The sequence below is a fragment of the Plecotus auritus genome, assembly GCF_963455305.1.
Source record: "Plecotus auritus genome assembly, chromosome: 5".
NCBI classification, from domain to species: Eukaryota; Metazoa; Chordata; class Mammalia; order Chiroptera; family Vespertilionidae; genus Plecotus; species Plecotus auritus.
Window position 1 is genome coordinate 38,895,526 of NC_137776.1, and position 11,872 is coordinate 38,907,397.

Sequence of the window (11,872 nt, forward strand, 5' to 3'; positions counted from 1 at the left end):
GACAGGTCCAGTGAGCAGGAAAGCATTAAGGACACAAATGAACTCAACGGCACCATCAATCAACTGGATATAACTGACATCTGTAGGTACTATAGTTAATTTTATGTGTCAACCTGACTGGGTGAAGATGCCCAGACAGCTGGTAAAACATTATTTCTGTGTGTGTGTCTGTGAGGATACTTCGAGGGATTAGCATCTGACTTGGAGAACTGCATAAAGCAGAGGCCCTCCTGTAAGTGCACTGAGGGCCTGAACAAAACTGAGGAAGGAAGAATCTGCTCTCTGTTTGGACATCTATACTCCTGGCTCTTGGGCCTTCGGACTCAGACCAGGATTTATCTCCTACACACTCCAATTCTCAGGCCTTTGGACAGGGACTAAACTGACCTACCAGTTCTCCTGGCTCTCTAGCTTGCCATCCATAAACTCAGGAGCCAATTCCTAAGAAACCTCTTCTTCTTATCTCTCTCTCTCTCTCCGCACAAACACACACACACACACACACACACACACACACACACACACACACACACACACGCGCGCGCGCCCTATTGGTTGTTTCTCTGGAGACCCTTAAAAGCTACTTCATCCCAACAATAGAAGTCACATTCTTCTTAAGGTCTCATGGAATATTCACCCAGATAGACTACATTCTGGGCCCTACAAAACACCTTCACTAATTTAACAGAATAGAAATCACACAAAGTATGCTCTCAGACCACAATAGGATTAAACTAATACCAATCCCTCTCAAACCTTTCCAAAATATAGGAGAAGGGAACACTTCCTAACTCATTCTATGAGACCAGCAAAGACACAAGAAAAGAAAGCTACAGACCAATATCCCCTATGAACACCGATGTGAAAATATTTAACAAAATACTAGCAAACTGAATTCAGCAGTGTATTAAAGGAATTATACACCATGACTAAGTGGAATTTATTCCTGGCATGCAAGGAATGCATATGGATCAACATAATATGTCACATCAACAAAATAAAGGGAAAAACTACATGGTCATCTCAATTGATGTAGAAAAATCATTTGACAAAATTCAATGCCTTCATGATACAAACACTCAACAAAATAGGAACAGATAGGAACAACCTCAACATAATAAAAGCCATGTATAAAAAACCCACAGTGCACATCAAACTTAATGGTGAAAAACTGAAAGCTTTTCCTCTAAGGTCAGAAACAAGACAAGAATGCCCCCTCTCACCGCTTCCATTCAATATGATCCTGGAAGTTCTAGCCAGAGCCATTAGACAGGATAAAGAAATAAAAGACATCCATTAGAAAGAAGTAAAATTATTTCTGATTACAGGTGAGATGATCTCATACGTAGAAAATCCTAGAGACTCCACAAAAAAATTTTGTTAGATCTAATAAATAAACTCAGCAAAAATAGCAGGATACAAAGTCAACACAGAAAAATCAATTGCATTTCTGTACACTAACCTGAAAAGGAGGTTACAAAAACAATTCCATTTATAATAGCATCAAAAAGCATAATTACTTAGGAATTAACCAAGGAAGTGAAAGACTTGTCCAATGAAAACTATAAAACATTTCAGAAAGAAATTAAAGACACAGAATAGAGAGCCCAGAAATAAAGCCTTGCACATGTGGTCAAATTATTATTTTTTTGTTGGTCAAATTATTATTTTTTTTAATTTTATTTATTGATTTTAGGGAGAGAAAAAGGAGGGGGCAAGACAGAGAGAGAAAGAAACATCAATTTGTTGTTCCACTTATGCATTCATTGGTTGATCCTTGTATGTGCCCTGACTGGGGATCAAATCCACAATCTTGGCATATGGGGACGATGCTCTAACCACTGAGTCCCTGACCAGGACTGGTCAGATGATTTTTGACCAGGGTTCCAAGACCATTCAATGGATAAAGGACAGTCTTTTCAACAAATGGTGCTGGGAAAACAGGAGATTCTTAGGCAAAACAATGAAGTGGGACCCTTACCTAACACTGTATACAAAAATGAACTCAAAAATGGATCTAAGACCTAAAGACCTAAAAAAATAAAACTCAGACAAAAACATAGGACACAGGACAAAAGCTTCATAACACTGAACTTGGAAATGATTCCTTGGATAAGACTACAAGGCACAGGTAACAAAAGAAAAAGACAAATTAGACTTCATGAAAAAGTTTTTTGACATCAAAAGGCACTATCCAGCCTGGCTAGTGTGACTCAGTGGATTGAGCATCTTCCAATGCACCAGGAGGTTGCTGGTTGATTCTTGCCCGGTGAGGGCACATGCCAGGGTTGCAGGCTCCATCCGCAGTAGGGGGCATCATCAACTGATGTTTTTGTCTCTCTTCGATGTTTCTATCTCTCTTTCCCTTTCCCTTCCTCTCTCTCCACAAAAAATCAATACTTTTTTTTTTTTAAAAAAGGCACTATCCACAGAATAAAGAGGCAACTGACACAATGGGAAGAAAATATTTGCAAAATCATATTTCTGATAAGAGACTGATATCCAGAATACATAGAGAACTCCTAAAACTACTAGTAAACAACAATAAAACAAACAACCTGATTCAAAAATGGGCAAAGAACCTGAAACAGACAATCCCCAAAGAAGATATACGAATGGCCAAAAAGCACATGAAAAGATGCTCAACATCATTAATCATTAGGAAAATGCAAAACAAAATCACAATGAGATACCACCTCACACTCATTAGGATGGCTTATTAAAACAGGAAAGTAAGTGTTGACAAGGATGCAGAAGAACTGGAATTGTGTGCACTAGAGATGGGAATGGAAAATGGTATAGCCACTGAAAAACAGTATGATGGTTCCTCAAAAAATTAAACGTAGAATTCCAATATGATCCAGCAATTCCACTTCTAGGTATACACCCAAAAGAATAAAGCAGGGTCTTAAAGAGATATTTTGCAGACCCAGGTTCACAGCAGCATCACTCACAATAACTAAAACGTGGGAGCAACCCCAATGTCCATGGACGGATGAAAGGATAAACAAAATGTGATCCACTCACACAAGGGAATATAAGCCTTAAAAAGGAAGGAAATCCTGCCATATGTGCCAACATGGATGAACCTTGAGGACATTATGCTGATAAAATAAGCCAGTCATAAAAAGACAAATACTGTATGATTCCACTTATGAGGTACTTAGAGTCATCAAAATCACAGACAGAAATTAGACGGTGGCTGCCAGGGACTGGGGGAGGGGAGAAGGACAAGTTATGGTTGCATAGATAGAGTTTCAGATTTACAAAGAGCTATGGGAATGGATGGTGGTGAAGGCTGCAAAAACAATGTGAATGTAAAAGCCATTGAAGTAGACACTTGAAAATGGTTAAGATGATAAATTTGTTATGTGTATTTTAACTCAATATAAAAAAAAAAGAAAAAAATGAAATGAGCTATCACACCACAATAAGACAGAGAGGAACTTTGAAGACATATTGCTAAGTGAAAAAAGCCAACCTGAAAAAGCTCTAGATTCTAGTCCATAGTACCCATATAGTTCAGTTATATGACATTTGAGAAAAGGTACAACCATAGAAAGAGTAAAAAAAAATCTATGATTGCTGGGGTTGGAAGGGAGGGATAAATGGGTGGAGTATAAGGATTTGGGGGCGATCTAACTATACTATATGATCCAGTACTGGAATGGTGGATGCATAAGATTATGCATTTGTCACCTGGCAGGCATGGCTCAGTGGTTGAGCAGTGACCTATGAACTAGGAGGTTACAGTTCTATTCCTGGTCAGGGCACATGCTTGGGTTGTGGGCTTGATCCCCAGTGTGGGGCGTGCAGGAGACAGCCGATCAATGATTCTCTCATCACTGATGTTTCTATCTCTCTGCTCCACTCCCTTCCTTTATGAAATCTATATATATAAAAGATTATGCATTTCTCAAAATTCAAGTATAAGACAGTGAACCTTAATGTAAACTATGGACTCAGTTAAAAACAATTTATCCATATTGGTTCACCACTTGTAATGAATGTGAACCCGGCCAACACACAACACAGGTGGTAAGGCAAGATGTGAACAATAGAGGAAACTGGGGGTAAAGGGCATGGGGGTGTTCTCTGCACTGTTTGCTGAATTTTTCTGGAAATATAAAATTTTCCTATGAAAACAATCTATTAATTATAAAATAACTAGAGGCCCGATGCATGAAATTCGTGAAAGAGTAGGCCTTCCTTCCCCTGGCTACCGGCTTCCCTCCCAGCCTTGGCTTCATCTGGTCTAATTAGCATATTACTTTTATTATTATAGATAAGCGGGAAGTAGAGAGTAAGTAGAAATATAGATGAAATAAGAATATACAATATTGATAAATGTTGAAACTTGGGGATAGGTTCATGTGTTTTACTTTTCTGTTTAAGATTTTCTACAATAAAGTTTTAAAAACTCCAGATTAATTAAAAAATTATATAAATAAAACAAGAGAAATAAACAGGCTTTTTTTAATTCCTCACCCAAGGATATTTTTTCTACCGGTTTATAGAGAGTGGAAAGGAGGGAGGGGGGAGAAGGAGAAAGAGAGAGAAAGAGAAAAAACCCCACAAACATTGATGTGAGAGACACATTGATTGGTTGCCTCCCATACAAGCCTCGACTGGGGCTGGGGATCGAATCTGCAATCCAGGTATTTGCCTTGACCGGGAATTGAACCAGTGACCCTTTGGTGCAAGGGCCAATGCTCTAACCCAGCTGTCGGCAAACTGCGGCTCACGAGCCACATGCAGCTCGCGAGCTGCAGTTTGCCGCTCTGTTGACTAATGAGTTTGCCGACCACTGACCTAGACTCTCGATTCCAATAATTACAGGCTGTTGTTGTTCCTTGTGATTAAGCCCCTATCCCAGTGGTCGGCAAACTCATTAGTCAACAGAGCGGCAAAACGCGGCGCGGGCCGCAGTTTGCCGACCACTGCTCTAACCAGTGATCCCACCAGTCAGGGCATAGGTAGGGAAGTGACAAAGAAATACTGGTAGGGAAATATGTTCACCCTCACTGGTTCAGAAATGCCAACGTACCCTGATACAACTGTTTCAGGTTTTAAAACACTGTAACCTGGAGTTAGAACAAATTTAAGGACAGATCACCAGAAGAACAATAAGCACCAGCTTTCCAGAGGGTAAGTGGGACCAACCCCTAAATCCTATAACCCATGGCCCACTGGCCTAACTGCTCTGTCCAAAATAAAGGGTTTGGCTAAAGATAATGGACTGAATAAACACAGGGATAGCCCCTTCAATATGAAACCTATACACAATGATCGAAAGACTCCCTCATTGATGAACAAATTCTTTATTTTTGTTAATCCTCACCGGAGGATATTTTTATATTACTTTTAGATAGAGTGGAAGGGAGGGAGGGAGAGAGACTGATTGCCTCCCGAATGCTCCCTGGACCAGGCAAGGGAACAAATCTGGAACCCAGGTATGTGCCCTTCACCGGGAATCGAACCTAAGACCCTTCGGTTTGAGGGCTGATGCTCTAACCATTTAGCAACACCGGCCAGGGTGATGAACAAATTCCTAATAGCCCTGGAAACCTCCGAGAGAGCATACATTTTGAGGAAAACAAAGAGAGACAGCAGATGGTGACCACAGATCCAGATGGAGCTTGGGCAGGCCTTGGAGACAAAGCCGGGCACCTTCTCTCCCTCCCACTATTCCCACTGCCACTGCAATCCTGCATCCTCCCCTCCACTCCAGCCAGCGCCCAGCCTCGTACCCTAGGGAACACAGCAGAAGCTCAGACAGGCTCTTATTCTCCGTACAGCCTCCGTCCCCTTGCTCTCCACCCCTCCTCACGCCCTGGAGCCCAGCCCAGCACTGCCTCAGGGCCCAGCATGCTCCTCCCTGGCCCTTCATCCTGGCCCACACTCCCCTCAGCAAAGACACCTGCTGGCTTGTCTCTACACATAAAACCCCATTGAAGCCATGCTCCCTTTTGGCAATTATCCACTTTTGCAACTCCCCTTCATGGCTAAACCCCTTAAAATGCCTTATTGCTGCCCCTCACTCCCATCCAGCTCCATTCTCGCCACTCCAAGGAGACTGTGGTCACCAGTGACCCCATGTGGCTGAGTTCAGCCATCTTTTCTCCATGCTAATCAGAGCTGTATCCAATCCAGTCAAGCACCCCTGCTGTCTGAATGCCCTTATCCTCTCTGGCTAGCATGACTCCGAGCACCCCATGGCCCCATGGTCCTCCCTTCTCATCTCCCTTCCTGGATCCTCTGCAGCTGCACCTCTATAAACAGAGCCTGCTCCTGGGCTAGACCTGAGCCCCTTCTCTAGCTACACAGTTTCTCCAGGTAACCTCATTCAATTCCATGGCTTTAAACACCTCTGACCTCATCCAACACAGCAGACACACACATACACTGTGGACACACATACAAAACTGGCACCAGCACCTAATACCTCATACTCAATCATACTCATACTAACTATGTCATATTCAACTCCTCTCAAAAATTTACTGTCATATGAGTTCCAAAAATATCATAAAATATCTCCAAAAAGAACAAAAAAAATCTGGATACAATAAATAGTGGTAAATAAAATAACCAATAAAATGTATACTTACAACTAAATATGGTTGTTTGGAGGGGAAAATGAGACTATAGAACCAAGACCACAGAGGGTCTGGCCCTGGGGAGCAGAAAGTAAGGAGCTAGGAGAGTAGAACACAGGCACTGATCAATTCAAAGCAGTTACTGAAAGATAGGCTTCAATGGTTGTTTTTAAAAGCTGAAAGACATCCACTAGAAGAACAGGGAAGAAAACAAGAAAGCTTACCAAATTAAAAAATAAAACAGAACATCAGGCCCAAATTTCAACTTACCAATAATCACAATTGTAAATGGGTTAAATTCTCCATAAAAAGACAAAAGCTCTCAGACTGAGTTAAATGTAACTGTAAAATAAAGGGAGCCCTGGCCAGTGTGCTCAGTGGTTGGAGCATTGTCCTGTGCATCAGAAGATGTCAAGTTTGATTCCCGGTCAGGACACATGCCCAGGTTGCGGGTTCAGTCTCTGGTTAGGATGCATGCAGGAGGCAATTGATCAATGTCATTCTCTCTCTCTCTCTCTCTCTCTCAATCACCCTTCCTTTCTCTCTCTAAAACATTTTTCTTTAATTAAAAAAAGAGGATATAAAAGGGTTGAAAATAAGGAGATAAAGAAGACTTTAAATGGGACAAAAGGAAGTTTCCTGTAAGAATCAGAGACACATATCTCTAACAATATTATCTCCAAAAAAAAGCAAAATCAGGCAGAGAAGGAAACAGACCTGTTGACTATTACAAATAAGCTAGATCCAGCAGGAGAACAAAGTATCTGACTGGTGGAAAGGATACATTCTTCTCAAACCACAATGAAACACAAAAACAGACTGGATTAAGCCACACTGAAATCTCAAGATTCCAAAAAGCAGATCTCATTAAGCGACTCTACAACTGGAACTTAAAGCAATAAAATTTAAGCATAATTACAAATAAATTAGCTCCCCTCCTCCAATCTATCCACTTGAAAAACTGTAAACTTCCTTCTACATAACCTGGGTTAAAAAGGGTATCAAGAATGAAGTTAGAAACGATTTAGAAATGAGTAGCAATGAGAGCAACATGAGGCAAATCCACACTGAGAGGCCAAAGGGACCAAAGAAGGGCTTAGCCTCAGCTGGAGGTATCAGGAAATATACATGTACAAGAATAAGCTCAGTCCTCAGTCCAGGAGCCAGAACCACCACAAAATGAAACTGAAGACAAAATGAAACTGAAGAAAGTAGAAAAAAGTGAGGATTAATGAGGCAGAAACAACAAGGCAGACTTGATCAATGGAGTTGAGGGCTGGCTGTTTGGAAAGACCTACTGACAAACTTTGGGACATTTGATCAAGATCAACAGAAAAAGTAACCAAAAAGCAACATCGAGAAACAATAAAAAACAGCTTAAAAATGACAAGAGAATACAGTGTCACAGGACATCATGGTCCTCACATGAGCTGCTCCTCCCCCAGGTGCATTTGGAAACACAAAGGACAGGTTTTAGTTTTTGCTTGTTTTTTGTTTTGATAGTGGTTGATGTCCTGGGGGTCCAGGAAGTTCTGAACAGCCTGTCACACAAGAATCTCCTGAAGTGTTAATTACATCTCTGAAGACAAACTCTGATCCAAATTAAATGAACAATGTGGCAGGATGTTTTCATGTATCTATAACAGGCAAAAGATCCTATCTCCAATATGTAAAAAATAGCTACAAACCAACTTTTATATAAACAGTAAAATAGAGGGGAAAACAGAAACATAGCCAATACACATATAAAAAATATACTCAACCTATCTGTATAGGTACCAAGATATGTAGGATAAAGCACAGAAAGTAATCTAAAAGATCACACAACGAATTTTAACAGCAACAGGGATAAAAGCTGGGAGGTGGGGGAGAAGGAATTTTCACCATTTCTTAGCCTGTATTTTTCTGTAGCGTTTTAATTTCTACAGAAGATAATGTATTCTACTTGAAGAGATGTTTAAAATCTTATTGTTATTATTAATGTTCAAAACTATTTAACCTTAAGGATATTCATGGAAACGTGAATGGAAAGAACCTCTCTAATAAGTTTTCTACATCTATTTGATTTTACATTTAGATCCACCCATTTGCAATTTGTGTGAGGTATGCGTATATGTTCACATTATCCCAGGCAAGGGGAAAAACCAGGTGTTGGAACCCCATTCACTGAGTAGCTGACCTCACAACTAGAGGCCTCCCGGCTGCTGGAGATAAGCTTTCCCATCTGAGCCCCTGTCTACCGGGTCCAACTACTACCAGAGCCTCATCGGAGCAAGACCCACTAAGGGATAGGCAGTGGGAGCCTGAGGTGGGTACTGACCGCGGCCGGGTGCTGGCAGGCTGCTCAGGCTCAGCATGCTTCCTCTCTGCAGTTTGTCCAGCTTCTCCTGTAGTTTGCGCACCTGGCTGTCGGAGCGGCTGACACGCTGGCGTAGGCTCCTGAGCTCACCGTTCTTCTTTTCCACCTGCTTCCAAAGGCAGCAAGCCCGGCTCCGGTTCTGCCGTGCAGAGAAGCAGTAGGAGTGCAGTGAGTCGATGAGCTTGCAGGCACCCGAAGCTGACAGAATAACCTCGTTGATGGACATGGGGCTGGCGTCGCTGTGCTCACTCTGCACAGCCTCAGTGGCTGGCTTTGGGGTGACGTCTGTCGGAGGGGCAGAGGGACTTTGGGAGGACTTCTGTGGTGTCGCAGTCAGAGATGAACTTGGGGGGCTCTGCCCCAGGCTGGTCCCACTGCAGCCAGGCTCCGTGTCTCTCTTCGGCCTCTTCCGGTCCACAGGCTCCCGGGGGACATATGGCCTCTCTCGGGTGTGCCTGGAGGAGAAACTGTAAGAGTGAAGTGAGCCAATGAATTTGCAGGCCCCAGATCCTGGGGGGGTAAAGTCATCCATGGAGATGCCACTCTTATCCACCAGGTCCTTGTCGGGGGTGATGCTGCTCTCATCAACAGCATCGCATGCAGGCCCATTTGCTTCGGCCTGGCTGCCTGAGGCTTTCGTGGCCAGAGCATCAGCTGGGGGTCCCTGCGTAGCCTGCTCCTGACTGGTGGCTTCACTCTTCAGGGAAGCCCGCTTCAACTTGCGGGACTCTGGCTTAACTATCAGGTTCTCACTTGAGGGCGATGGTGAACTTGCATCTCCTTTCCCATCAGCTTCACTTGCACGTCCCCTCAGGCCCCCTGAGGCCTTTTTGGTGTCCTTTCTCCTGCTGTGGCCATGGCCTCCAGACCCCCTCTTCTTCTCAGTCAGGTGGAAGATGGAGGGCACGGCTGTGGGCTTGAGCAGGCGGTGCTGATCCTCCAGCCTTTTGGAGAAGCTGTCTTTGGTGAAATGCTCACTACAGAGGAAAGAATACTTAGTGGGGGTCCAGTTGTCCCTCTGAACAGCTTTTAACCACTGGATCAGACGCTTTGAATCCTTCAGGGGGAACCTACAGGAAAAAATGGCAAAGGAATTAGAAATATCCACCTAAAATGATCAACTATAAAAGCAAAACAAGTATTTTTGAAAACACACAAACCTATATGAACTATACTTAAGGAACACATTCTACTTACACATCACTACTGGAATGGAAAGATGGAAGACCCGTTGTTTACTCTGAAGGAGCTGACAGTTGCAGGGCAGATAGGAATGAAGGCAGATAACTCCTACCAGAATGTTAGGAGAAGCACAGGATAGCATACAGACAACAGGAAAAGCTCCAGGAAACCCTGGAAATAATTCCTAGAACGTCATGGCTCAGCAACCCTGCCAGTGTGCCTGAGATGCAGGACTTTGGGTGCTAAAAGTGGGATGGTTGGTCACTCACTTAGAAGCCAGACCAGGTGTGGGCCAGCAGAGATGGGAGCCAGAGACCAGCAGAACATCCCAGAAGCCCAGTACTGATTCAAGCAAGCAGCTGAGGATGAGAGATTAGTTCTCAGAGAACATCAGACTCAAAGGTGTAGTTCTGTGTTCCTACTTATACTCCCATCCCTAAAGATGCTGAATAAGACACTGAATGACCACTTCTCATCAAGACAAGATCTACTTAGAAAACTCTGGCCAAATGTGCACATGAGGCCATTTGCTCCCTCTAAGGTCATGTAACACACCTGAGGCCACTGTGGGTAAGGACAGGGTAGAATCTCAAATTTCAAGAAATTCTCCTCGACATGACCTCCTAAACTTCCCAAAGATCCTCAATTCCCATGCCCTTTGTCCCCACACCACATTAGACCATCATGAATGCCAAGGGCAGCCTTTTCTGCAAGGACTTTGTCTCATTTTCAAAATGGTAACAAAACTTTTGGGACCAGAGGCTCCGAAGGAAACTGAGGAAAGCATGTTGGCTGCTCTAAATAATCCAACATAACTTTTGATAAATTGTAACCATTTAAAATTTAGTACACCACAGCAAGCTTTCAGTAAGACTATAAGTAACAAGTGTCACTCCGGCTTTAAAAATTAAATACTAACGTCCTGCAACATACAACAAGTATACCTCTTCAGCTCACTGTGTGGGGCCTACTGTGCCTACGTGGGCTTCAGAGGCCTCCTGAAGGGAAGAAGGCGAGACCCTCGCCCAGCAGGGCCCACAGCCCCTTGCAGCCTCCGGGGAAGCCTGCAGGGAAGTGCCACCCACTCCAGGACAGGAGGCTGTCAGGCGTCTCCAGGGACTCACCTTACCGCTGGGGCACAGCTACCTTTCTGTACCGAGGACTGGGGACCCTTCCAGCAACAGAGCGCCTGGAGCGCGTGTTAATACACGAGGTATAAGACGCATTTGCTTCGCCACATTCCTGATGGCAGAGATCAAGGCAGCCTCCCCCGCGATAAAACAGGGACAAGTCACAGCCAATGGAGAGGACAACTGACCTAAGGAAGAGGTTGCCAGAACACACTGCTTCTGGAAACCGGCGGCGCCAACTCGAATCAATGGAGCGCGGCGGCCGCAGGGGTGGGGGCAAGGGAGGTGAGGCCGCGAGTGGTCGCCAGGTGGTCGTGGGATGGCCTTCAAGTGGCCTAAGGGTGCGCGAGGAATGGGCGCCACTGGCCGCGGGGTGCTTCCCGGAGGGCGCTGGTGGCCGGGGGATGCGCCCGGCCCAGAGACGGCGGCCCCGGCCAAGGTCACACAGCGCCCGGCGCTGACTCACTCGCAGGAGCGGCCCCAAGGCCTGGCGCGGAAAGTGCCCCTCGCGCCGGGCCGCACGGCCTCAGTTTCCCCGGTGCCGAGCCGGGCCCGGCGGGGGCGTGGTCAAGCCGAGCGGACGGTGGGCCGGGCCCGGTTAC

The 11,872-nt window shown here is 44.4% G+C and overlaps 1 protein-coding gene across 4 annotated transcripts in view; it reads right to left on the reverse strand.

Moving 5' to 3' along the window:
- The window catches only part of THAP4 (THAP domain containing 4), a 44,392-nt gene that overhangs the window by 31,857 nt on the left and 663 nt on the right, over positions 1 to 11,872 (reverse strand). For 2 of the 4 annotated variants that reach the window (XM_080670010.1, XM_080670011.1), the window contains exon 2: positions 8,920 to 10,028. In XM_080670010.1, the coding sequence (XP_080526136.1) occupies positions 8,920 to 10,028 (1,109 nt within the window). The remainder of the gene's footprint in view (positions 1 to 8,919; positions 10,029 to 11,872) is intronic. The other 2 variants (XM_080670013.1, XM_080670012.1) reach the window with 2 other exon arrangements.